This window comes from Vigna unguiculata, chromosome 3, assembly GCF_004118075.2.
Source record: "Vigna unguiculata cultivar IT97K-499-35 chromosome 3, ASM411807v1, whole genome shotgun sequence".
Lineage (NCBI taxonomy): Eukaryota > Viridiplantae > Streptophyta > Magnoliopsida > Fabales > Fabaceae > Vigna > Vigna unguiculata.
Genome location: NC_040281.1, coordinates 61,407,209 through 61,434,268, shown reverse-complemented (window position 1 = coordinate 61,434,268; position 27,060 = coordinate 61,407,209). Strand labels below are relative to the sequence as shown.

The 27,060-nt window shown below is 31.3% G+C and overlaps 3 protein-coding genes across 5 annotated transcripts; 1 reads left to right on the top strand and 2 right to left on the bottom strand.

The window, feature by feature from the left end:
* LOC114178435 (protein FAR1-RELATED SEQUENCE 4-like) lies at positions 1–5,038 on the bottom strand. 3 transcript variants are annotated; one of them, XM_028064338.1, is made up of 5 exons: positions 4,860–5,037; positions 4,482–4,555; positions 3,999–4,351; positions 1,826–3,738; positions 1–529 (listed from the first exon to the last, which is right to left on the bottom strand). In XM_028064338.1, exons 3-4 carry the CDS (start codon positions 4,346–4,348, stop codon positions 1,845–1,847), a joined length of 2,244 nt encoding a protein of 747 aa, XP_027920139.1. In that variant the 5' UTR covers positions 4,349–4,351; positions 4,482–4,555; positions 4,860–5,037; the 3' UTR covers positions 1–529; positions 1,826–1,844. The 3 variants fall into 3 exon arrangements, with proteins under 3 accessions (XP_027920139.1, XP_027920138.1, XP_027920140.1); XM_028064337.1 differs by lacking the exon at positions 4,482–4,555 and having other exon boundaries at positions 4,860–5,038; XM_028064339.1 differs by lacking the exons at positions 4,482–4,555; positions 4,860–5,037 and having other exon boundaries at positions 3,999–4,044; positions 4,181–4,340.
* A 9,683-nt stretch (positions 5,039–14,721) lies between these two features.
* LOC114176847 (tRNA pseudouridine synthase A 1) lies at positions 14,722–17,126 on the top strand. Its single transcript, XM_028062027.1, has 6 exons — positions 14,722–14,905; positions 15,003–15,105; positions 15,760–15,899; positions 15,986–16,348; positions 16,479–16,541; positions 16,648–17,126. Exons 1-6 carry the CDS (start codon positions 14,846–14,848, stop codon positions 16,885–16,887), a joined length of 969 nt encoding a protein of 322 aa, XP_027917828.1. The 5' UTR covers positions 14,722–14,845; the 3' UTR covers positions 16,888–17,126.
* A 997-nt stretch (positions 17,127–18,123) lies between these two features.
* On the bottom strand, positions 18,124–25,598 carry LOC114174902 (5'-nucleotidase domain-containing protein 4-like). The gene is made up of 17 exons (XM_028059636.1): positions 25,160–25,598; positions 24,613–24,710; positions 23,950–24,069; positions 23,412–23,501; positions 23,203–23,318; positions 22,808–22,907; positions 22,468–22,539; positions 22,332–22,379; positions 22,170–22,247; positions 21,973–22,092; positions 21,711–21,816; positions 20,530–20,693; positions 20,160–20,294; positions 19,554–19,684; positions 19,025–19,087; positions 18,863–18,941; positions 18,124–18,761 (listed from the first exon to the last, which is right to left on the bottom strand). The coding sequence occupies exons 1-17, from the start codon at positions 25,590–25,592 to the stop codon at positions 18,699–18,701; spliced, it is 2,016 nt and encodes a 671-aa protein (XP_027915437.1). The 5' UTR covers positions 25,593–25,598; the 3' UTR covers positions 18,124–18,698.
* Positions 25,599–27,060: the final 1,462 nt, after the last annotated feature.

Here is a 27,060-nt window from a genome sequence, read left to right as displayed (position 1 = left end):
TATAGCAAGAGCTACTGTGATTATAAATTTGGCATTCAGTAAGGCCTGCAAAAGACACTTCATATGAGCACTCTTGCAGACTTGTATTGTATGCAACATATATCTCTACAAGTACATGTCTTCTACCCGTCATGAAGATGGCTCTATGAGAAAACCACAAGCCAAGGTTCACTTCTAAGTGCATACCTTCAGCCCAGAACTAGATTCCACTAAATAAACAGAAAATAGTATAACAAGGAAACAAATCCTACTCTGGAACTCTTGGTTTCTGTTCTATCTAAATAGTATACAAAATTATATTTACTTCTCAGGACCAACTAATTTGTTCCCTCGAAGACAACATTGACAGGAGAAAAGAAAATAATACAAAAACTGACTAATATGACAAATTGACAATCTCTATATACTCAGCAAAGGAATTTAGGAGATTCGAACCAAATCCCATGCAGCCACTACAATGTATCTTACTATCTCAATTTCTATTGTTGTTGGAAATAGCTCCCAGATATCCAATATGATTAAAGATTCCCTGTGACACAAGTGTTTCAGACTTCTTGTATCAGTTACTGGTAAAAATAATCATATAATAACAAATAAGCAGCATTAAGCATATACATAAGAAATGCTATTGTGTAAAGATTAGAATGCATGTATGACATTACTAAAGAATAAGGCCTCTAACTGTTCAGGTATAAAGGCTATCATAAAGTCATCCCGACAGATACTCTATCCCTGATCAGGAACATGTGAAAAAGTTATAAATTCAACAACAATTGGCTAGTTAGAATAATTAGTGAAGCATCAAAATAAACGAACATTTCGCTAAAACACACGATTTTCAAATGTGGTAAAAAAAAATAAATGAAAATTTAAGGTTGAATCAAAGATTTCTGAACTGAAACTAAAATATTTTTTGAATGAATTCTAAACCATGTTTTAAATACCAAATATAGGCATTTAGTGACGGTCCCAAACACGCCATAGCAAGATACGTGATATCGGGATAACTACTATATTGAATTATTTATGTAGTCTTCTTATATAATATGATATCAATCGCGTATCACGGAAAATACTGGAAATCCTATAATGCTTAATATCGTATGGCTGATAGCGTCACCAACATGCAGAACTTATGTGGCTGTTGAAAAATGATATATCAATTATACATGTAAAAAATTAAGTTAGTGCAAATAAAAAATGTATTAAAATTTGCATAATATTAAGGCAAAAGTTCAATTGGCCAGAGTCTTGCTGGAGATGACATGAGGATGCAGGAGTATGCTCCGACCATGACACCCATTGCGCCCACAACAGTGGACAGAGTTGCTGTCACGGAGTCTAGGAATTCCACAATGCAACAGCACTGTAGAACCGCCAAAACGGTCATTTAACTATGCTGATATGATATAGAAATTCCGAAAAAATTATCAAAACTACAAACAAAGAATTAACAATAAACAAAACATACAAGTAAATACCAACAAAACACATACAATTGTCCTATATATGAATCATCATGTTGGTATTTTAGTTTTTCAACACTGACAAGTATTCTAGGGAAAGAGAAATTATTTCCTCCCCATAATGTTGAGTTGGAAGTGTCTGGGTGCTTTGGAAAGTGTGTGGAAGTGGACTTGTGCTAAAAGAAGTCCAAACTCAACAGGTTATAACAAGTTAGAAAGGTCAAAACCTCCCATCAATCCAATCCAATAACTTTATGTAAAAATCTAGCTTGGTAACAAAAATACATACATAGAAGTCATACGTTGTACACAGACACCCAAGTGGTTGCACAAAGAAAGCGAGACAGAGGGTTGCTTACTATGTTGTGAATTGTGATACTATGAAACTTTGCACGTCTTCCTATTGTGGCCAAGTCCCTTGCATTTACTACACTGAAGCTGACGTTTAATTATGTCTATCGAGTCAACTTGCTTTATTTTTGGCCGACCTGGAGGGCGCTTAGTTGGTGGAGGGGTTACCATAACTAAAGCAGCGGATTCACCCTGGACAGGTGGTCTGTCAACATTTGGCACAGGGTGAATAGATTCTGCATACGTTAATTGATAATTCTCAACTGTGAAGTATCTTGAACAATAATCATATGGACTCCTACCGACACATTCAAAGACAGCAATGGCATGACAGCATGGGACACCAGTAAGTTGCCACCCCTTGCAGCTGCAATCCCAATTATCAATATCAACAATATCAACAGATTCTCCACGGACCTCAAATGTGCTACCTTCAGAGAACAATACTTGAAGTGAACGAGCAACTAATGTTTCCTTTTGTAGCAATTCCTCCTTGGATGGTGTCAACTTTGTAATCCATTGATTAGATTCTATGCGTCGTGCATAAATTGTTTCCATCATCTTACCTCGTAATGCATCAATCATTTGAGTAATTGGCAACTCATGTGCCTCTGACACCCAACTGTAGAACTGCTGTCCAAAATTTGATGAAAGGAGATTATACCTTGCTCCATTAAAGAATGCATTTGCCCAGTGGTCTGGCTCACTTTGGATCACCCAATCATAGGCCTCCGGAGAAATACCTTTAATGTTCTCAATACTACGTTCAAAAGTATCCAATTTGGGGGCATAAGCAGCAGCATAAAAATCATTAATCATAAACCGTCTGGCCTCATGAGAAAATTGTCCCTTCAAATCCTTGTTCAATTTCTCAGCAAGGTGACGTAAACAATAGCTATGGTAGCATTTTTCAAATATATTAGACAATGAACTTTTTAGGCCATTTTGAAAATCTGCAACAAAAGTGATCTGCTCAGATGTTGATATCGCTAATTTCAGTTCCTGCAGAAACCAGCACCAATTGTCTTCAGTCTCGGTGTCAACAACTGCAAAAGCCACAGGAAAAATGCCATCATTTCCATCCACAGCAGTTGCAGCCAATAATTCCCCTTGGTATTTTGAGTTTAAAGGGGTTCTGTCAAGGAAAATGAGAGGGCGACAACCTAGCTGAAAACCAGATATTGAGGCATGAAATGCCACAAAGAGACGATGGAAACTTGAGTCCTCTTTAGTTGTGAATGTTGCAAAACTCCCTGGATTGGTCTCTTTTATCTTCTCACAGAAAAATGGCAACTGTGTATAAGCCTCTTTGTAGGAGCCTTGAAGCTGCTCTCTAGCAATTTCTTTTGCGCGCCACGCTTGAGAATAATTTAACTGAATCCCATACTCCCGCTTTATATCATCAGCAATATCCTTTGGCTTGTAATTGGGTGAATCTTTCAATTTCTCTTTTATAATACTTCCCACCCAACCCCTAGTTGCTCGATACCCAGCTTTAACGGCAGATCCTTCACAAGTATGATTGTAATGCATTTTCTTAATGCAAATTAACTGTGTGGTAGACAACCTAGATGCATATATTCTCCAAGGACAGCCTTGACATTTACATTTGACGGTGACACGATGACTATCATTTTTCTTATATTTGTAAGCAAACCCATGAGCAATAGAGTATTTATGCAATGCTTCACGAAATTCACTAAAACTATTGAACCTTTGGCCCACACCAGTGATGGTATTTTCCCACTGTTGTGCAGCTTTACGATGACTGTCATCATTACCCCCAGAACAAACAGAACGTGCAGATACATCATTAGCTACATCAACCTCTACTTGATCAATGCATTGGACAGCATCAACAATGACATCAATAGGAGCAACGACAGGAACAACGGCTTCCGACACAGTTGTCCTGCTTGACCTGAAAAAACAAGTGTTCTAAAAGCTTTTTAAGTGCACATGTGAATGCATATGATCCTAACATATCCTATGGCCACCTTATTTGGTCGCAGCCACAGCATCCACTATTTTTCAACATCCTAATTTCTACATTTATGGGCCAAATCAAACTATATAAATGATAAATGTCTAATCAAACTATATAAATAATAAATGTCTATCAGTATGAGGGAAAGTCTACGTAAGAATGAGTGATAAACAAACAGAACTTGTGAAAACTACCTACTACCAGGCATGTTGGAATTGTTATTTCGAGCAGCTCCTTCCTCTGACATAACAAACACATCAACCGTGTTAACATCCCCAAGGAAACTGACCATGCGTTGCAAATCCTTGTCTTTAGACACTGTAATAAGTGTTTTTTTGTTGCCAGGAAGGAAGTACTTGATAATCATCGTACTTACATTGCAGTTGAACATTTCTGCTATCTCTGACTTAAAATCACTTAAATTTGTCTGTTGATCAATGTCTATTGCATACGCATCCCCTCCACTGTATGACAATAATCCATCCTTATCTGTCACAAACTCACCTCCTGATTGACATATAGCAATAACTTTCCTCGTAGCCATGGCCTACCAAGTAGCAAACATATAATTTTTATTATTATACAAGTGACAAAATGCAAGTGTCAATGTCATAACTCATAACTCAAAAGTCAAAATATCTGGGTAGATGATAATAAACAGTGAAAGAGGTCCTTGCATTAGCGTTCTGAACTCCTTACTGCAAGGGCCCAACAAGTAAATTTCACTGCCCAGAATCCACAGTCACGTTTGCTATCAAATATCAGAAGCGAAACACACATTAAACAAGCACAACACAATCGACCATAGAAAGTGTAGATAAAAATCCAATCTCTATAACACAAATAACAGGAACTTCCCAAATGAAAAACCAATGATTTAGAGAAAAAGAGAGAGCAAAGTTTATTGGTAGAAAACAGAAAAAACAGTGAACTAAAATATGATTTTGATATCAAGAAAGCAGAAGGGTGGTGGAAAGGATGTAATTGAAATGGAAAAAGAAAGAAAGGAAGAAAACCCTAACGGAGAAGAAGAAGAAAAAGAAGAGAACAAGAACCTAAAATGCAGAATGGAGGGTGCAATTGTTGGTATTGGTGTTTGCAGAGATGATGAGAGGGAAGCAATCGGAGAGAGAAAGGTGTGTTCTTTTGTGTTTACCCCCAAATTGTCTAAGCCTCACTCTACGACGACGTATTGACAATGTCACTTCACTTTCACCTTCCTGATTTGATTTCCACAAAACACCACTCTACTTCTTTTTATTACAACCATTCTACCCTAACAAATCTTTTTTCCCTTTTATGCAAACACATGTTCCTTTTTCACACTTTATTTTATATTAAAGGGTTAAATATGTGTTTAGTCCCTTAACTTTCAGTGAATTTTGGAATTAGTCCATTTTGAAACTTAGGACCAATTTAGTCCTTCATCTTTCGGAATACGAGGATTTAGTCCTTTTAATCAAATTTTGTTAGGTTTATTTGATATTTCGTACACATTTTAGGATTGTATTTGAATTGTTTATATTATTTGACACATTTTTGTTTTAATGTTAAGTCAAATACTATTGTGAAAGGCGCTTGAAATGTCAAATAAACTTGACAAAATTTGATTAAAAGGACTAAATTCACGTATTTCAAAAGATGAAGGACAAAATTGGTTCAAAGTTTCAAAATGGACTAATTCCAAAATTTATTTAAAGTTAAGGGACCAAAAACATATTTAACCCTATATTAAATTAATTATGTTTCTTATAGTTTTTTTCTCTAAAACAATCACTTCTTACGACGCTACTTTTAAAATAATCATAAACTGAAAAAAAAATCAGAATTATTTCAAATGGATTTCTCCCATAAAAGTTGATATAGTTTAGAAGACAAAATGTCGAAATTGTAATTCATTTTAGATTTTGTACCTATATACTTACTTTTATTATAATTATAAGCGTTAAATATGTTCTTTTTAAGTGAAATTTGAAATTAGTCTCTCTTCAAAATATTTTATCAATTTAATCTTTTATCTTTAAAAATTCGTGAATTTAGTCTTTTTAACCAAATTTTGTTAAGTTTATTTGACGTTTCAAGCGCATTCCATTATAGTATTTGAATTATTTACACCATTTGACACATTTTTTGTTAACTAAAATATTATCATAAAATGCGTTTAAAATATCAAATAAACTTAACAAATTTTGGTAAGAAAAATTATATTCACACATTTTTGAAGATGAAAGACTAATTTGGTATAAAATTTTAAAAGAAAATTAATTTCAAAATTTACTGAAACTTGAGAAAGAGAAAACATATTTATCCCTAATTTTAATTAGTTAATCTCGTACATGTAACAAGAAAACTCCCATGTTTTATTCCTCCTTGTTGGATTAGTGTCAATGAAGTTAGTTGGTGATTCATTCATCAAAAACACATAACAAAAACAAAAAGAAAGGTTCAATTTATGAATAAATGCGAACTAGAATATATTTTTCTAAATCCATAGAAGATTATCCATAAATTATTTTGTATCAAACAACTTGTTTCTTCATAAACAATATTTTATCATTTTAATTACGTATTTGGAAAAATATGTCTTATTTCTATCGATTGAAATTAAAAAGTTATAAAAATACTTTATATAAATTTAAGTTATATTACAAGTTCTGAATACTTGCATTTTACTAATTTTATTTTACGAGAAGAATATTTAGTCAATTAAGTTAACAATTTAAAGAATAATAATTGTGTTTTCGTCGTATTTCGCATAACATAATTTCAATTCTTATTTTTATCAAATATTGTTCTAACTCTTCTTTTAGATTTACCAAAGCACACTGTTTCATTCAGAGGCTTCACACGCTCCCAACCACACTTCTAATATTTTATTTACTTTTTTAAATTTCCCCTTTTCTTAAGTTTAAAATTAAAAAATTTATTGTTCAGTTTATGAAAGAACATTTATTTATTAAAAATGTCTTTTTTACTACAATTGTGTTTCAATCAATTGCAAGAGAAGGAAAAAAAAATAAAAGATCTCATTAAGCGTTTCTTATTTTAGAAAAATAAAAATTCTGACATCAATAATGTATTAATTCAAAACTCTGTATGTATTAATAATATGATTAATATCTGGTAACGTCTGGAGTTTTTCTAAATACACGTTACTTTTTGTCTTCTCGGTTGTGGGTTACCTTTTGGTCAACCTACTCGTATTTATAGTGATAACTAGTATTTTTATCCATCAAACGCACGGATTTTAAAAATTGTAGTATATTTAATGAATTAATTTTAAATTTTAAGTATATTTAAATTCAATATAAATATTATATTTTATAAATATTATTTTTTAATTTGTTTTATGATCAAAATATATTTAAATTATCTATATATTTTTAATTATTTCTACCCATGTAACCTGTATAATTTTAAAAATTATACAACTATAATTAAATTTAATATAAATATTTTATTTTATAAAATTAAATAATAATATCTTAATTATTTTTATGATACAAATTTGTTTATGTTATTTATATTTTTTTAATACAAATTATTATATATAATTATTTTAAATAATATACCGAGTTAATCAAAATTAAAAAATGGAATTTAATTTTAAATAAAATATTGATTTGACAATATAAAAATATGTAAATATTAGATTCCAAAAATAAAAAATTGTTGTTTAAAGTATTTAAAAATATAAAATTTAGATGAAAAAAAAATGTAAATAATATATTTTAAAAAAATAAAAATGATAGACAATAAAAAAATATAAATACTAAATTACCAAAAACTACAAAAGATATTATCGGGTGAAGGCTTTACTAGGATTCTGGTTAAAGCCCAGCTATGCTTGATACAGTTTTTAGTATTGAGAGAATATATTGAATGCATTAATCATTCTTTGATCTGTCATTACCCATAAGTTTGAAGATTAACTTTCAGTATCGAGAGGTTTGCAAATTCTTTCTCGGCATGGGAAGACATGGTTAACATGGTTAGTGCACATTTATTACTTTCTTTTTTCTTTTATTTTTATCCCAAAACGAATCATTTTAATTACTTATAGTTTTATTTTATTTAAATGACAAAAATATTTATAAGTATTATTTAGTTGTGTTAATATTTTATTTAATGATAACTGATAAAAATTAAAAAATAATTAAATAATAAAATAACTATATTTTAATGTTAAAAATTAAAATATAATTAAACACAAATAAATTTAAATTAATAGTGTTAAACATCTAAAATGTTTTAAAAAAAATTAAAGTATAAATTTTACATTGTTATGAAATAAAGTGAATAATAGAAAGAATAATAGATAATAGAGAAGAAACAATAGAGAATAGAGAATAGGGAGCAACTCATTTTGTCTATTATTATTGATAGGAAGAGTCCTATTTATAGATACAATATGTAATCCATAAAAGAAACAAATCAACTTAGTTAATACAAATATTTACCATAAAGAGTAATGAATCATATGAGTAAATGTATCAAATCAATGGACAATCATTAATTCATAACACTCCCCCTTGAGTGTCCATTGATAAAGAATGTGCCTCGTTAAAACCTTACTAGGAAAAACCCTTTGGGATAAAAAACCTAGTGAAAGAAAAAGAGTACAACATTCTGTATTCTTTAATACAATATTGTTCATCACATATTCTATTTCTCCCCCTCATGTAAACTTACATCATTAAGGTGACAGAGTCCGGATTTGTGAGTCATTTGCTCAAAAGTTTTTCTTGGCAAAAACTTTACAAATAGACTTGTCATATTTTCAGATGAACGAATTTTTGGATATTTATATCATCTTTTCAATTGAACAATACACTATTGTCTTCATATATGGTTGTTGATTCCATCTTTCTCGGGGATAGTCACAATTTTCTTGCACATGTTGAATTATAAACCTTAACCAAACATATTCACAACTTTCCTCGTAATTTTGTATGATTAGACGATGTTGCTACTATGGTTTGTTTCATATACCTTCATGAAACCATTGTGATACCACATGTGAACAAACATCTTGTTTCTGATCAACCATTGTGACATTATAAGAATATGTAAAATAACATGCATATCCATAACCCATTGGTCTGAATCTGAATCATTTGGATGGAATAAGCTCATATTCGTAGTACCCTTAAAGTAACGAAGTATATGTTTTACTCCAAATCATTCTCTTCTTGTAGTTGAAGAACTATATCTTGCTTAACAAATTTATAGCAAATGCAATATTAGATCGAGTATAATTCGCAAGATACATTAGTGTTTCTATGACACTAAGATATGGTGCTTCTAGACCAAGAAGATCTTCATCATTTTCTTGAGGTCTAAGAAGAGTCTTTATCAACATCTAACGACCTCACAACTATTGGAGTGCATAATGGACATGACTTGTCCATTTAGAACATTTTAAGCACCTTAATTATATAAGCTTCTTGATTTATAAAAACACCTTTATTTAAATACTCAATTTCTAATTTCAAATAAGACTTTGCCCTTCAAAGATCATTCATCTCAAATTATTTCTTTGAGTAATCAATTGCCTTTGTGAACTCATTAGAAATTCCAACGACGTTTATGTCATCTACATAAATAATAATTATGGCAAATTCATTATTTGGATCTTTTCATATAAATACAAGACCAAATAGGATCATTTTTATATTCTTCTTTTGATAAGTACTCAATAAGACGGTTATGCCACACACGTCTTGATTTCTTTAATCAATAAAAGAGCATGTTCAATTTTATTGAATAACCCTCTTTAGAATTTGTCTTGTTGGGCAAATAAAATTCTTCAGGGATTTTCATATAAATATGATTCTCAAAAGAATCGTACGAATAGGTTGTAACATCATCCATTAGATGTAAATGCAAACCTTGTTGTGCAACTAGGATAATCGAATATTGCAATGTTGTTGCATCCAATACTAGTGAATATGTTTTTCACAAATCAATACAAGGTTTTGTGAACAACCTTGAGCAACCAATTGTGCTTTGTATCTAACAATTTCATGATTCTTAATTTGATTTTTGCGCAAAAATCCATATGTACCAAACGGGTTTCATAACTTCAGCTGTGCGAACTATATGTTCAAAAACCTTTCGTTTAACAAACAAATATACTTATGCTTCTTTGCATATTTTCCTTTTGGCCAATCTTTTCTTTGCCGATAATCTTCAATGATCATTGCTTATTAATCCTCATTGTCATTCATAACATTCATCGCTATGTTATAAGTAAAAGTTTCGTCAATGTTAACTTTATTTTGGTTCCATATTATATGATTCATGACATAATTTATTGAGATCTCATCATTTTCAACCATTTCAGGTACCTGAGGTTCTTCTGGAACTGAACCATTAATTATGTCAAATGAATCTTTTGGGATTTCAACCTTTTCGATTAGGTTATTTTGCATATTAGCCCCATTTCTCATTCAAGAGTTTTTATCTTTGGAACCAATAGGTCTACCACGCTTCAAACGTGTTCACATGAGTTTTTCAACCCTTTTTTTTTCGCATCATAATAATTGATCATGTCAAACAAGGCAATCATTTTGATTTGTAAACTTCTGGTTTACCATGACATGCATTTAAATTGTACTATTAACTTGTAGTACAAATTATAAGAGAATGTTGATAATTTCTCCAATACACTTTCTTTTTCAACTCAATCATATAGATATAAAGATATTTCATATCTTTTTCATTGTTTGTCTCAATATAATATCCATTTAGACAAATATCATTGAAACTTAATAAGTTTCTATTCAACTTCTTGGTAGAAGTATAGTAGCTCTTTTAGAGTCTTCAAATATATTTGTAGTACTATAAATAATACTAACATTGATGTCTCACATTATCAAACAAGAGAACAATTTATTACTCTTGAGAATTGTATAAGTTGTTGCACTATCAATAAGGCACATTCTTTTGGTACTAGTGCAAACATTCGTTTTTCATATAAACGTAAATATCAATATGAGATTTTTTTTTTCACATTATTGTGCCACTTCTGGTGACAAAATGTGTCTTTGAAATTTTCTTTATAACCATGTCCAAAATCAAGATCATGATCACGATCATGAAAATATAAATCAAATGTTGCTGCATTCACTTCTGGGAATGAAGCAGAACCAATTTGGACAGGTTTCATGATTTTCTTGAGGTCAAAAGCTCATTGCTTTGTTCAGCCATACAAAGGCATGAAATAAATTCATAATATTGATTGATGCATTCACTTCTGGGAATGGAGCATATTTGGCGGATCTCATGATTTTTCATCAAAAGCTTTATTGCTTTGTCCAGCCAGCCATACATAGGCATGAAATAAATTCACAATATTTGTGAAATCTTTTTTCACAATATTTTTGTCATGTTGCTTAGATGCTTTATTTATTTATTTAATGGTATCCCAATATCCATTGCATCTAAATATATTTCAACATTTAAAATCCAATATAAGGAATTCTTCCTTGTAATATCAAGGGTCACAAATCCAAATTTTGCAACATTTCGTGTGTTTAGAACTAGCACATAAAATAATTATATTAATAATAATAATAATAATAATCACCGTCAAAATAAAAATAAAAATAATAAGACGAAGATGAAGATTGATAAAGTTAAACAATTCTTATCGCAAGAGGAAGAATATAAGTTAAAATTATAATTTGAAAAAGGATTAGAAAGAGCCTGAATTGAGACACGCAGAGCACTGTCGTTATAGAGAAAAAGCTTCCACTAGTCCTCAATTGGTTAAAGCATAGTGCTGATAACGTGTTATGAAATAAAGTGAATAATAGAAAGAATAATAGATAATAGAGAAGAAACAATAGAGAATAGAGAATAGGGAGCAACTAATTTTGTCTATTATTATTGATAGGAAGAGTCCTATGTATAGATACAATATGTAATCCATAAAGGAAACAAATCAACTTAGTTAATACAAATATTTACCATAAAGAGTAATGAATCATATGAGTAAATGTATCAAATCAATGGACAATCATTAATTCATAACATACATTTCATTGAATTTCTAAAATACTTATTTTTATTGTTTAGAAAGTTCAAAAAGAATATTTTTGTTTTTATAATTTATTATATGCATTTATATTATTTTAATTAATGGAGTTAATTATTAACGTTTTGAATATAAGAATGATGGAACCAATGCATATTAATTATTCTTTAACCAGTTAGCATTCTCCTAAAAAGAATAACATATTTATTGTGAATCTTGCTAACAAATAACTTCAGGGTGTTAAAAACATGGTATCTATACAATTATAGCATATGATCCACGAGTTTAATTATATATATAATTATATATATATTATTGTTTTAAAATTAAATTAGTTAGTATCTTTAATGAAGTATAGTTCTAGTTAAGATAGTTTAGTTCGAAGGTTGAGTGAAGTCCGTTAAGCTGAAAAATCAAAATAAGTTAAATTAGGTTAAAGGTTAAGTTGAGTCGACTTATGACAAAAGGGATTTAAGTGAATCAAATCAGCTCAGTTAGAAGGTCATTCATAGTCGGTGCAATCGAAGATAAAGTCGAGTAACTCCGAACGAAGGTCAAGCTAAGTCAATTAAGCAGAAGGTCGACTTTTACTAGAGTCGGTATGAACGGGAAGGTTGGATTAGGCCAACAAGGGCTAAAGGTTGAGTTGAGTTGGTCCAAACACACATTGATTTGAGTCGACCTTGGGCTAAGATTGAGTCGAGACAACTTGAGCCTAAGATTGAGATAAGATTGTCGGACCAAAGATAGAGACAACTCGGTTAGGCTAAATGATCAAGTTGAGTTAGCCCAAAGGTAAAGCCGAGTCGGCCTAAACGAATGAATGAATTGAGTCGACTTGAGTCAAAGATCGAAATGAGTTGATTCAGACTGAAGGTTGAGGCAAGCCAAAGGTTTAGTCGAGCTGGATCGGGCCAAATGTTTAGTAAAGTCATACCAGTTTGAATGTCAAGTAGATTAGGTAAAATTGAGTCGGTTTGATTGTAAATCGATCTAAGTTGGCTCTACTGAAAGTCAAAATGAGTAGACTCGACTGAAGGTCAAACCGATTTAAACAATAAATTTGGAGCTTATTGAGTCATATCGATTCATGAACCATGATCTAAATGACACCTAATAAGATATAAGATAGTACTAGTTATAGAATTTCAACTTTATTCTTCTTTTATTAAAAATATATTATTTTTTATTATTTCAAATATTTTTTATTAAATTATAAATTTCAATTATTTAAATTCTTCATTGAAACAATTAATTTTTGTTTAAAAAAAAATAAGTTTACCAAATAATTGAATCAATCTTTTAAATTACCTCTTCTAAACCCACTATAAAACATATTTGCCAATAATTAGTCAAAATAGACAAACTTAATTTGACTAATATATGGTATAATTGTGCGATTTTACTTTCTTTTTTTTAGTTTAACCTATTATTAGATAGAGTTTGCTTATGTTGATATTGGCCAATAAATAAAATACATTTGATTAAGTTTATTAATTTAACTCACCATTTTTCATGTTGTGCAATTACCTACTAGAAATTATCGATGAATAACAATCTTGCAATATTGGTTATTTAGGTTTTGTTAACCTAATTAAGAAATTTAAAAAATAAAAAACTATACAATAATGCATTAAAAATCACAAAGAAACATCTTTTATTTTATAATTCAATAAAAAAAATCTTTTGATTTCTTTAATTACTATTGGATTACACCGGCTGGTATTTTTCCCAAAAAATAATAATACCCTTATACTTGAAAAAAAGTGTTAATTACATCTCAACACTTGAAAAAGTGCTTTAATTAGGTTTCTTTCAGACAAAAATGACTAATGCCGTTACTGACATGCCACGTGTTAGTTTGTGTTTTACTTTTATTTTTTTTGCAAAAGAAATGTCACGTGTCAAGTCCATAGTGTGACATGTGACATTGTCAGTGTCACATGCAATGCAATGTCACGTGTCAGTGTCACTATCAAATGCATTGTCTTTATTTCAATTTAGTCTCCATATATCTCTCAATGATTCAATCTAGTCCTTAATTATGTGTCACTAATTCAATTTTGACCCATTTTTTTAATAATTAAAATTAATTTTTTATAAGTTTAAAACTAATTAAGTATAAATATTTTTACAAAAAGTAAATATTTATATTTATATTAAAATTTAGTGGTAAAAGTCATTTTATTAAGTAACTTGTAATAAAAAAAATATTATTAAAACATTTATACAAATAAAAATTTTGGTTTAAAATTTATGAGATACAATATTGTTCTATTTAAAAAAAAGTAATAATTAACAAAACATAAGTATTAATAAAAAATAATTAATAAAGTAATATGTTAAAAAGTTGTTTTTAATAAAAAAATATTAGTATAATATTTATACAAATAATAAATTTGGTCTGAAATTAGAGAAAAATAATATAAATATCAATATTTAATTTTGTCAAAAATATTTATACTTAATTATTTAATTTTATACAAAATGGATTACAAAAATATTTTGATTATTAAGAAATATTAGGACAAAATTAAATCAAATAGACTAAATTGAATACAAAAGATATAAAAAATATAAGGACTAAATTGAAATTAATACAGTCACAATTGATAATAACATTAACAATATTACGTGTCATACCAGGAATCTAACATATATTAAAAAATTAAAAATAATTAAAAAAATCGCATGCATGACATGCTGTTAATAATTTTTTTCTGAAAAACAAACTAATCAAAGATATTTTTCAGAAGTTGGATGCAATCGATTTTTTTTTTTTAAATTGGTTACCAATATTCAAGTAATTAAAACCTTATTTTTATAATAGTTAGTTAAGTTAAACCCTAAGCGAAAATGGTTCAACTTGTTTATTTGCGAGTTAAAAGTTAAACAGATTGGGTGTATGTTCGTAAAAAATTCAAAGACATTGATTGTTTTAAAATTTGGTATTCACAAAAGTAAAATGGATAAAGAAGAAAAGGGTGTTGAATTTGTAAGATGAGTTATGCAGTAGGAGCACTGGTTGCTCCATCTTCATCTCCAACTTCCTTCCCTTTGGTAACACTATCTTCTCTTATCCTCTTTCCTTTCCACATCTTCTTCCCTTTCGTGTCATCATAACATTATGTCTTTTTGTTCTTTTCGTGGATTTTAGATAAATTCCACTGCTTCTGTGGAAGTGGAGCATGGGGTGAAGCCCATTGAAGATGGGTATAAGTGGCGCTTGGTTTTGGCTTACGAAGGAACACGATACGCAGGTTTCCCTCTATTTTCATTTTCGCACTCTGCCCATTCCATTTCATCTGTAAAGCCTTTAACTTTCTCAAACATGTTCTCTTGGGTCCTTATCTTTATCTGGGTCTTGCTGATTCACTTGGCACTTATTTTTGTGTCTGAATTCCATGCTTTGAGTGCTTTATTTATTGTGTATTCTCATTCTATTGTTTTGTACAAACCAGTGTCAATGAAACTGCTTTGTTTATCAAGATGTTTGCATCTTTGCATATATTCAATTTTCAGCAGCTTTGAAGAATTTTAAGCATTGCATTTCTCATTTTAGGGTAATCTCATTATTCCTGTTACTGCGATTATAAATAATCACGAGGTCAGAAATTTATAAATTCCATATATACAATGCACTTTAAGGGGTAAGCATCTTAATTTTCCAATGTAATTTTGCACCCGAAAATAAATACTATAGTTAATGATGCTTGGCCGAGTAGAGGATGAAAGTGACAGATATTACCATTTTAAGGACTAAAATGGGGGGTTTCTTGAACTTCCAGAGGATAACAATTCCTTTTTTTTCCTTAAGGTCATCCAAAAAGGTGCACTTTTCCAGTATTAATAAGTAAAAACATAGTTTAGCAATTGAGTTCTTTCCTTTAACCCTTGAATGATGATTATTTCAGGTTGGCAATATCAACAGTCTCCCCCTACTGTACAATGCACTCTGGAGAAAGCTTTAACTCAAGCAACAAAGCTTCAAAGGAAGGATCTCAGTTTGGTTGGTGCTAGCAGGACTGATGCAGGAGTCCATGCCTGGGGTCAGGTCTGGTTTTTGTTTCTTTTATGTGGCTTCAACTTTCAAGTAACCCACATTGTAAATTTATGGCTTGGAGGAACTTTCTACTGCAGGTTGCTCATTTCTTTACACCTTTTAACTATAACAATTTGGAAGACATTCATGCAGCTTTGAATGGCCTTCTTCCTTCTGATATCCGAGTTAGAGAGATCAGCCCGGCATCAGCTGAATTCCATGCTCGATTTTCTGCCAAAAGTAAGATTTACCATTACAAGATATACAATGATAGCGTCATGGATCCATTTCAGCGGCATTTTGCTTACCATAGTGTGTATAAACTCAATAGCGCTGTAATGAAAGAAGCTGCAAAATATTTTGTTGGGAAGCATGATTTCTCGGCCTTTGCCAATTCATCCCACAATGATGGGGTGCCGGATCCGGTGAAGCAAATATTCCGATTTGATTTGAAAGAAATGGTACGTTACTAGTTCTACCATTTAAGAAATTTACAGTGTATTACCCTCTCTGTACCTTTTTCTTTCTTTATTTTTTTCTGTGAAGACTTTAATGCTTGAAAAGTCTGATTACTTCAATATCCTTGATTAGGGAGCTCTTTTGCAACTTGAAGTTGAAGGCACAGGTTTCTTGTATAGACAAGTCCGAAACATGGTAAATAGCTTTGTTCCTAATTAATCTAAAAGAGTAGTCACCAATTTGAAAATTACATAGTAGTTGTTCCACTTTTGCAATGAATATTTGTGTTTGTTTTTTCCAGGTGGCTTTGTTGCTTCAAATTGGTAGGGAAGCTATCCCTCCTGACATTGTTGCTCATATTCTGGCAAGTCGAGATCGCAAAGAGCTTGCAAAATACTCATTGTCTGTCCCTCCTCACGGCCTTTCTCTTGTTTCTATCAAATATAAGGAAAGTCATCTATTGCTTCCACCAGGATGTCCTGCAAACAGTTTTGGCAAGCATCATACCATAAGGAAATGCAAACTTCCATTATTTCTGTAATAGGCATCAAAACAAACAGTATGAGGTTTTTTTGGGGTAACAGTGACCTTAGGACAGAGTTTTCTCTACATGCAGATTTTTGTGATCTTTAAAAGATGTCATTTGATTGAAGTACTGTATGTGTTTAATTCAAATATGTGCTGCCACTGGTGTTCACTACATCTATTTTAGAGTTACAGATTAAATTATTAGTCCATTACTACATATACTACACAAATAAAGAAGATAACTTCCGAAAATCATATATCAATTTGATCTCTTGGCATTGCTACCACGGCTCATTTTTTATTTCTGTTATTATTAAATCATTTTTTTTTGTAATTTTCTGTTGTAAGTTTATTTTATTTTATTTTTTAAATCGCAACTGCTTTTAGAATTTAGTTTTTTTTCCTACTTTAATTTCAAAATAAATTAGTTTAAAAAATTGCATCTTATTAGAATAAATTTAATGGTGTTGACGATCTAATGATGTTATTATCGTCTTCCTCAAATAATACGTAGGCATTATCAACATTGGCATAAGAATTATATTATCAAAGATCAAATGCATCTAAAACTAAATCACTTGAACACTTGAACTTGGTCCAGTGTCAACATTTCTAGATCATCACAGTGCAAGTAGGTTCAAAACTATGAAAATATCAATGATGTTATGTTATGTTTGAAATAATTACACAAAATAAATAACTAAATTTTAATAGAGAGAAGGTTTAGAAATCTTACCTTTTTCTAAACTCATTGCCTGCTATATATCTAAACCAGTAGTCAAAGACCACCATGAGAAGGGCAATAACTTTGAGACGAGTAATTACATTCTTCCAAGCTCAACTAATATAACATTCTTAACTTTTCTCCTCTCTTCAAGTTTCAAAGTTGCTTATTTTATACTCTTTAATACAAAACAAGTTCATCAATGATGCTTTCAAGTATGAAGAAATGTCAGAGACAAATAAATCATGACAAATCTAGTTACACCAAACCTTATCAAATATCTTCTTTTGGTAAACTTCTTCAACATATTAATTAGCATTGCTCTACCATAACTTTAGGTGGTCCTTTCTTTCCTTCTTGATAGTAAGTAGTTGACCTTCAAACACTTCTCAAAACCTTCAAAGATCAAATCAATGGACAATTTTTGTATTAACAATTTTCCAGTTGACTAGAAATTTGCAACATTTTCAGTAACCCCTTGTACCACGTTCTCCTCTTTAACAAATTCCATAGTATCACCCAACATCTTAAACATTTTATCTCTGCTTTTTGGTTTATCATAAAATGTTTACAAACAAGTCAACTTGTGAACTGTGACCAAACTTGCAGACTCTCATAAGTTTACGAGTTCACCAAGAGTTTGGCAACCGTGACTATACCCAACTGCATTCGATATAGTTAAAAATATACCTACCTATATCTGAATAACTCGAATAAGTAACTACTTACACTTTATTCATAACTATCAAGTAATGGATTGCACAAGACCAATGGATTGTACAACTAACGTCCATTCACATTAATGATACAAGGCCAATGGATTGTACAACATGTCAGAATAGCAAAACAAGCCAGCTGGAAACAGAATCCTAGCATTTTTTGGTTGGGACACTGTTGTCCTATAACCAGTGGCCAAACTAACACTACTTGTCTGAGGCAAAAATGCTACCATTGTCCTTCATGAACTTGATACCAGTTTAAATAATACATGGTATCATCATCATCGCAGCATCAAATACTATCACAATGAACATCTGCTCATGGTGTCAACAGCAGATTCTTATTCCCTCTAATTATTCTTCGCTTTCCTCCATTATACCCTAGGCAGAATGCTCATTATTAAGTTGTGAACAATAGTATGTGTACGAGTCATGCGCAAGGTTCTGTGGAACACAAAGAAAAATACCTAGGTCAGTTTAATGTCCAAAGAATCCAATAACGTTATGTATGGCAATAAATGATGAAAAAACAGTTATCAGAATACCTGCTCCTGAGAGCGGAAATACATGAAGGGCGTATAATCCAAAAAGTTTGACACCCTAGATGTATAAATGTCGGCATATCTGTGTAATAACTTAAAAAGTTCAACATCAAAAGAGAAATAAGATGAAATAGAGATCCGGAGCATAATAAAGTAAGCACATACTTCTCAATTTGTCTCATCAAGTGGCTTTTATCCCACAGTCCAGCACGAGATAGAAAACCCCACCTAATGCAGATATATACACCAAGTTAATAGCAATGCATATGGTAAAGATACTCTCTCCCTAACACAAATACCAAAGGAGAAAAACAAGATATCCCAACTTCCTTCCAACTTTTAAAAAGGTCAAAAACCAGTATACTGATATGGCTTGTAGTTTGTTTGGTATTTAGTTTCATATGGTGATTAGTTTGCCTTGTTATGTTCATGATCACTGGATGCCACAGAAAGAGAAGTAACCAGAGGGGAAGGGGGGTTGAAGGTTTGCTATCCTAATAATGTAATGGGGCTATTTTAACCAGGGACAACTTGCCAAGTCAATTACCAGTTAATAGTAATTCCCTTTCATGGCAAATCAGTTATTAAAAAGTGGCTTTACATATTTAACCATGAGGAATCAGTAAATAAATCAAGTACAGGTCGATTACAATTAGAGACTGTCTGAATAAAAAGTTCTATCCTCTAAGCTTACCTTGAATTGAAGAGCTCCCCGTCAGCCTCCAGCATTGGAGCAATTTTCTTATCCAGTCTTTGCATAACAATAAGTAGCTTTTGCATGCTATCAGTGAGGTCTTCATCATTCATGTTAGTTGCTGCTAGGGTCTTTTAAGAACATGGAAAATATTACAATCAGTACTGAAGCAATAGGCCAACAGTATATATAGCCTTATATGGGTAACTAAAAAATTATAATAAAAAGGTATGCTCAGTTTTCTGCGTTTTTTAGGCACAAGAATCACAGTTGAAGCATTAAAAGGTTTCAATATATGAAAGGAAGGTTACTAACTAGGCTAATAATGTCAAAGTTTATAACAAAACATCTAGCATTAATAACTGAGATATGTGAGAACAGCTGTGAATGATTATCTTTAGAATAACACTATATAGGCAACAAACTAATAGCAGCTAAAGATTGACCACAGGGGTGGGTATTATGTATTCTCACAAGAATGCAAAACAAAATTCCTAAGTGCCTTAATGTTTCTCAGATCGCCAACAATGGTAAAAGGTATTTCCATTACTGAAACCAAGGCATAGAAAATGAAATAAATAATAGGATTATATGATCAAAACTTACCTGAGCAGGACGGTCTTTGCTTCGCCTCTGCAGAGCCAGCCGAAGTTGGTTAAAGAGATCCCCTACTACCTCCTTTTGATTTATAAGCTCCACCAGTGATTCTCTATAACTCCGGCTACCAATCAAGGCATTGTACTGCAGTTTCAACATTTGCAAAGCACAATTATATTTCTTAGTTCGATCTAGTCATAGCATCATATTTGCCCTATAAACACATACAGTTCAATACAATATATTACTGAAGGTCATTAAATACATTTTAGCTTGGAGTTAACAAGCAATCATACTATTTGCTTATTTCGTGAAAAAAAAAGGAAATTCTAGAGTTTTCTAGTCAGAAAATTTTCAAACATAAGCTGGTTATACTAACCTCTTCTTCCAGTTCTCGACAAATCAATGCTGTCCGCCATCGCAAATGGACTTTGGATTGACTGACATCAGTGTAAATATGGTCGCCAACATACAATATCTCATCTCCATGAATACCTAGAGAATTTTCAACCATTTGTGCACTTCCCCCTGAATACAAACCACCTGCAGAAGATGGTAGATGGTAGATGGAGTAGCATGATCATCAGTAGTAAAATGAGCAGCTCAATTATCCTCAGTGAAAAATAACATGATGATCGGATGAATAGAGTATTAAATTAAATTTTGGAAAAAAATGGCAGCAATTTTGCATTTCAGTTAATAAATTATCATGACAAATAATAAGATTTGATACAATCTAATAAATTTCTAGAACTAAATGGTCGATAAATATTAATGCATCATAAAAATGTATGTTTTTTTTTCTTTGTATTGTCTACAATCTACGACTTATTCCCCATTCCCATTTCTGTAAAGGAGGTAGCAGCAAACCCAAAAGTCAACAGTAACAGATATATTCGAGAAAGGAATGCCTCCAATTACCTAACCTTTTTTGGTTTTGTTAAACGAATAAGGAGCAGTTGCATTCCATTTTCGAAGTTCAAAATTGTACTTCAAAATAATGTATTTCTCATTTTGAAACCCTTATGCACTTTTATGGCAACAGATCCAAAAACCTATATCAGTAACAGATTTATTCGTAGAGAAAGTAATGCCGAAATAAAAATATATAACCCTTTTGGTTTTGGTAAAGGAATAAAAAAGTCCACTGGTCTCAATTTGTATTACACGCATTCCAATTTTGGAAATCTCAAAATGTACTGTAAAATAATGTATTTCTCATTTTGAAACCTTATTGTCTGTTTAGGTCAATAAATCCGGGAACAGTATTGTCCTTTTAGTCCAATAAATTTGAATTACTCACATTCCATTTTTGGAAGTCTAAAGTGTATTCAAAATAACATATTTCTCATTTTGAAACCCAGTGGTCCTTTTCTGTTGTCATTTTAGTTCAATAAATTTGGGAACAGTATTCCAAACGACATTCTTCATTTATATATTAACCTATAACTAAAATATTTAGGATGACCGCATTCTCTTGATTGGAAATAAGAATCTCAAACTTCTTACACAGGCAAAGCAAATGAGTCACCGAATAAGATCAGACAAACTACTAATTACCAGTTTGAGCCTTGAAGCATGGACGCATAAGACCCTCATCTGTGACGACTTCATACATGGGGTGTGATGTTTGGAAGAACTCTGGTTTTCTTGCAGAGACAATTACCTATCCATGAACAAAACCATACCCATTTATGCAAATTTATTTCATAAGTTTAGGGCAAAATAATGATGGGGAGATAGAGTATTTCATTCCTCCAATGTCAAGAACTTTTGTAAATTTCTTCAAGAATAAAATAAGAAATAATGTACACGAACTTACAATGTCAAATAGATCTCGCCAACTCATATCATTGGGAAGGAATCTATTAAAAGAATGCCGCATCATTTTGTCAGTGTAATGATAATCTGAGTTGGTAATCAGCAGAAGTTTTTTACCAGCCTGTTTCAAGTAGACAACTGGTAAGGAGTAGAAGGGCAACATATATCATGCAAAATATAACACATTACAAGTAATACCTCCTTCTGATCCAGAAGCGCCAAAGGTAATTCTGGATCAGGTTCCACAAAAAGTTCAGGCTTAGACATGATCTCGCTCTGCATAAATTTCATGTCATTTGTTGTGAATGAAGCACATCACTATAACTTCACAGTGGCCAATACCAGCTTGACTGTGTTTACCTTAAGGCGACCTTCTACATGTGCCCAGAAAAGAGCTTTTCCAACAGCCTGAAAGTTGTGGCAATGGTAAAGAAAAGAACTCAAATAATCAAATATGTTATTTAAGGTTTCAAAACCTTTGCCCCACCCATATTACCTTATATAGTCCTTTATAATCGAGAGGGCCAAGATCTGCTGGTATAGTCCCATCATCCAATCTGTCAACCATCTGAAAGTAATAGTACATCATTAATAACCATTATTATACATTAAATAAGTCATATTATTATAAAAAATTAGAGAGGGTAACACAGCTTACAGGATCTACCGTACATTTAAATTTCAAAAGAGAGCTAACATTGTTAAACTTTAAGAGATAACAAAACCATGACCCATTGGAGAGATAAAAAGAAGCCACATAAGCCAAGATAACATTATATCAGAATATATCTCCACTACCGAAAGTTTTGAGGTTTTCTCCAGCAATAGCAACATACCTGCATGTAGGCCACAGCTTCAGACACAGAAAACAGTGTATTGAGAAACTCCCATCGATTCTCCTTTCGCAGGTCCACCAGTTCTCTTCCATACATCTCACTTCCATTGCATATAAAGTTTAGTAGCACTCTCCAGTTTTTGATAAATGACATCTACTAAGCTATTAATGTGTGTGAACATGTATGCATGAGAGTTAATAATTTATAAATAACATATATCAATTTGAAGGCTGTGCAGTAACACAACCAACCAATGAATAGTTGATGAAGATTCATGTGCAACCCAAAATGATCAAATCGGTATTTTTAGAAGAGGGATTTCTGTCATCCTAAATGGTGTATGTTTTGACATTTCCATTATCAGGAATAAAAATGCAAGGTCTGATGACACTTACCTCACAGCTCGAGTAGATAACATTTTGGTGCCATGCATGGCTCTTTTTATGTAACCAAATCGATCAGCTTTAACCAAATTTCCTTTCTCTTTGTCTATGACAAGGCCTCTAATTACCTGAACAATTTATAACAGAATGCAAAGATCAGTTAAACAAAAAGGAGAGAATATGGATAGCCAAATGCCTTTAGCTTGCCAGAGAGAACATACCAGGTCAGGATCAAAGGCAAGTCCATCAACAGGGAAACCCATGTTCCTAAGGTTTTCCATACAGTAGTCATAAGCCCTGCCTTCCCAAGCCTGTAAGAGAATACGTCAATATCAGAAAAGTCCATTAACTGAACAGAAACAAACCTACAGTTCCAGGAAACACCACACAGTACATCAACTGATTTGTACTTCTATGATTTTGAAACACCATGCCAATGTTTTTAACAAACAAGAATAAAACCATCAAGCAGTGTAGGAGGAAAGTACTTTTTATTTACCAATGTGATAAACATAAGAACTAATAGAATGAATTAGTACTATAAAATAGTATTGAGTAGTATTGACTCATTTGATGATTCAGTCAGCGTCAGTATTATTGCCTTATGCTAAAATTACTAATTTACTACAGAAATTGTGTTTACAAATCTGACATACAATACAACACAGTCAAAAATTGAACAAAGTTATATCTGCATATTTAGTTATTAGGATTGTAAAATTTCATACAGACTACATGGTACATGGAACAGAAGTGTACCATCACGTTATAATGAATCAAGGTATAGTCCATGTCATATCCAATGGCACTGATGGACCTCAGATTCAATGTACGGCTGCAGAATATTCCACGAGGCGAATTTCTGGATGAAGAAAGGCTCTACACATGAACACAAACAAATGATATTTTCTTACAGAACATGAATCCACTTCTCAGTCAAATCCAGGCATGAAAAGAGTGAGAAAGCAAAAACAGAAAAAAGGCGAAATAAGAGTGCCAGTCAAAAACAATAATTAGATGAAAAAAATATCAAGTGATGGAGGAAGTAATAGGTAGTAGTGTAATAATGATCTAAAATACGAGAGGTCAATGCAATTTGTGAAACTAGTCAGTTCATGATGTTTGAATAGACAATGCAAAAATTAAAAAGAGGATAAGACGTGTGAATATTAAGCATACAGCTCACAAAAAACACAATTTGTAGCATATGTAATGTTCATGATCCATCCATGCCTATGTTGGGAAGAGAATTTGATAATGATACAAGTATGCACAACAGAAGAGCGGTAGGATACGGATACCCACAGATATATTCCTAATTCATTAATCAAATCAAGAAATTGCATAGGACGCAGGAAAGTAAACTGAAAATTGAAAAAGCAAAAACAAGCAAAGCAAGAAAAAGTAGTGAGCCAACTGCACCGGAATGCCCAAATCTTTTAGCAAATCCCCTGCTTGTCTTGCTTCTGATCTGGCCACTTCCTCAATTGGACCTTCTAAAGCAGCATGACCATCAAATCCTACAAGCAAGGGGACCAACATTTGTCTTGTTTAGCACGTTTACAAAAAACCAGTTACATTCAGTTAAATAAGAGTAAAATAGAAAACTTATTCATTAACACTTCTAGGAGTGAAATAAATCAGGAAAATACATTCCGTTCTATAAGGTAAAATTAACTTAGGTATGAGTTAAAGAAGCCCATAAGAAATTGTAACAAATTAACTTCAGTAGTAACGAAAACTATATGAACTCGATATGTACTCGAAGTGAATGAAATCGGTCTAAGGTGTTGTTCAGACCATTAAGAAATAACTGTATAATAATGATATAAAGAAAACTTCACGTTCAGAAACAACATTTAATCTTGTAATTGTGCAAGAAATATGCATCCAAAACAAGCAAGACAAAGGCGGAATATTTGCATGTAAAGACTGAAAGGCAGAATTTTGGAAAAGGTTCAAGCATTACCAGAAGCCTCAAGATGCTCCGACTTGACATTCAAATCACCTCTGGTACTCTGCCCAAGGTAGTCCACGTCGGACTTGTTCGACGACGTCACAGAGAAGAAGTCAGAGTTTGAGTCGGCGCTGCAACGAAAAGGCTTCAAAGCCTTTTCTGATTTCAAATTCACGCCGTTATGGGAAGTGGGTCTGGTAAAGGCTGCAATCTTGAAGCAATTGTGGTTGGTGGTGAGGCTGGTGGACGCCACTGCCGGCGAAGCATCGCTGCCGTGGACGGCGAAGACGCCAAAAAGTTCCGTGGCGTACATTAATTTGCGGTGGTTGAAGTGAGGGAAGAGAGAGGAAAAAAGAATATGGTTGGTGGGAAACACTGGCAGTGAAGAGTGAAGAAAGAGTTGTGGATAGAGCTTCTTGCAACAGAGTGAGCGAAAACTGATCATAGAATCTTTTTCTTATACTTTTGAGGTGTTAATTTTTAATTTGGAATTTATGGGGATTTGTTATGTTGTTATATAGAGAAAAAGTTTTTTTTTTTTTTCTTTACTTACCATTTTGTTAAATTTTATTATTTATTATAGGAACTAGTCTTATGCCTTCGGTTACATTTGTTAGTTTAACGTGTATTAATCAGTAAAGATAATTGATTTACTATCATTATGTAATCAAAAGTACGTGATTATATTTGCTTATAATAATAATATTTTTTGACCATAATCTAATTAATTTATATGACATTTTTATTCTATGTAATACGAATAAGTTTTAAATTTATTATGTTGTGTAATTGATTATGCTTTGATATGACATAAGTAAATAATTAAAAATTGTTTTAATTACATAAAATCTATATAAGTTGTGCTTAATAATAATTAAGCACACATATTAATCTTACTATTAATACTAATGTTAGTAATGCTAATATTATTTTAAATAATAATATGATTATCTAGAAAATATGTAAATTATTGTAAATTATTGAAATATGATCTCATAAAAATAAGATTGAAATGTATACACAAAATGTAAAAAATAAAAGTAAAATGTATGTACAAAATAAAAATAAAATATAGACATTGTGAAATACGAATGATCCTTTACAAAATGAAAACAACATGAATTAATGTTAAATTTTGTAAATAAAAGTACATGCAAATATAAACAAAAAATATATATATATATATATATATATATATATATATATATAAAGATAATGATACAAGAAATTAAATTTTTTTTTTTACATAACAAATATTAAAATTAAAAAATAACACTTCGATATGAATTTATTTGACCTAAATTATAAAATTGACATAAGTAATTAGTAATATATATATATATATATATATATATATATGATTAAAAATTCAAATTAGACATTAAAATTAAATGAAATATTTTAGGTTGTCTTTTTGTTGCGTTGTTTGTCAATTTATGGTATATGAACTAATTATTATTATTATTATTATTAATAATAATGTAAATGCTAATGCTAATAATAATAATAATAATAATAATATTACTATCATAATTATGACTAATATTATTACCGTATGCTAATGTTAATTCAAATAATAATATGATCATGTAGAGAAAATAAAATATGCAAGTAATTGATACATGATCTCGTACAAAATAAAAGTAAAATGTTGGTACAAAATAAAATAAAAGTAAAGGGTAGGCACATTGTACAATATAAATGATCTCGTACAAAATAAAAACCTGAGATTGATGTTCAAATTTATATATAGAAACATATGCATACATTGACATAAGATAAATAGACAGACAGTCAGACAAAACTATTAAAAGATATTGACATATGATGAATCAAGGATATTTCCATTTTTTAATGATAAATACTAAAATTTAAAAAAATAACATTTAAGTATGAATTTATTTGTACTAAAT

Coding starts and splice junctions, on each gene's coding strand:
- LOC114178435 (XM_028064337.1), bottom strand. CDS start 4,348: ATGGCTACGAGGAAAGTTATTGCTATATGTCAATCAGGAGGTGAGTTT. Junction 3,739..3,998: donor TCCAACATGCCTGGTAGTAG/GTAGTTTTCACA, acceptor TTGTTTTTTCAG/GTCAAGCAGGACAACTGTGT.
- LOC114176847 (XM_028062027.1), top strand. CDS start 14,846: ATGAGTTATGCAGTAGGAGCACTGGTTGCTCCATCTTCATCTCCAACT. Junction 14,906..15,002: donor CTCCAACTTCCTTCCCTTTG/GTAACACTATCT, acceptor CGTGGATTTTAG/ATAAATTCCACTGCTTCTGT. Junction 16,349..16,478: donor GATTTGATTTGAAAGAAATG/GTACGTTACTAG, acceptor ATCCTTGATTAG/GGAGCTCTTTTGCAACTTGA.
- LOC114174902 (XM_028059636.1), bottom strand. CDS start 25,592: ATGATCAGTTTTCGCTCACTCTGTTGCAAGAAGCTCTATCCACAACTC. Junction 22,540..22,807: donor AAGCTGTGGCCTACATGCAG/GTATGTTGCTAT, acceptor TATTACTTTCAG/ATGGTTGACAGATTGGATGA. Junction 18,762..18,862: donor ATTTCCGCTCTCAGGAGCAG/GTATTCTGATAA, acceptor TGTGTTCCACAG/AACCTTGCGCATGACTCGTA.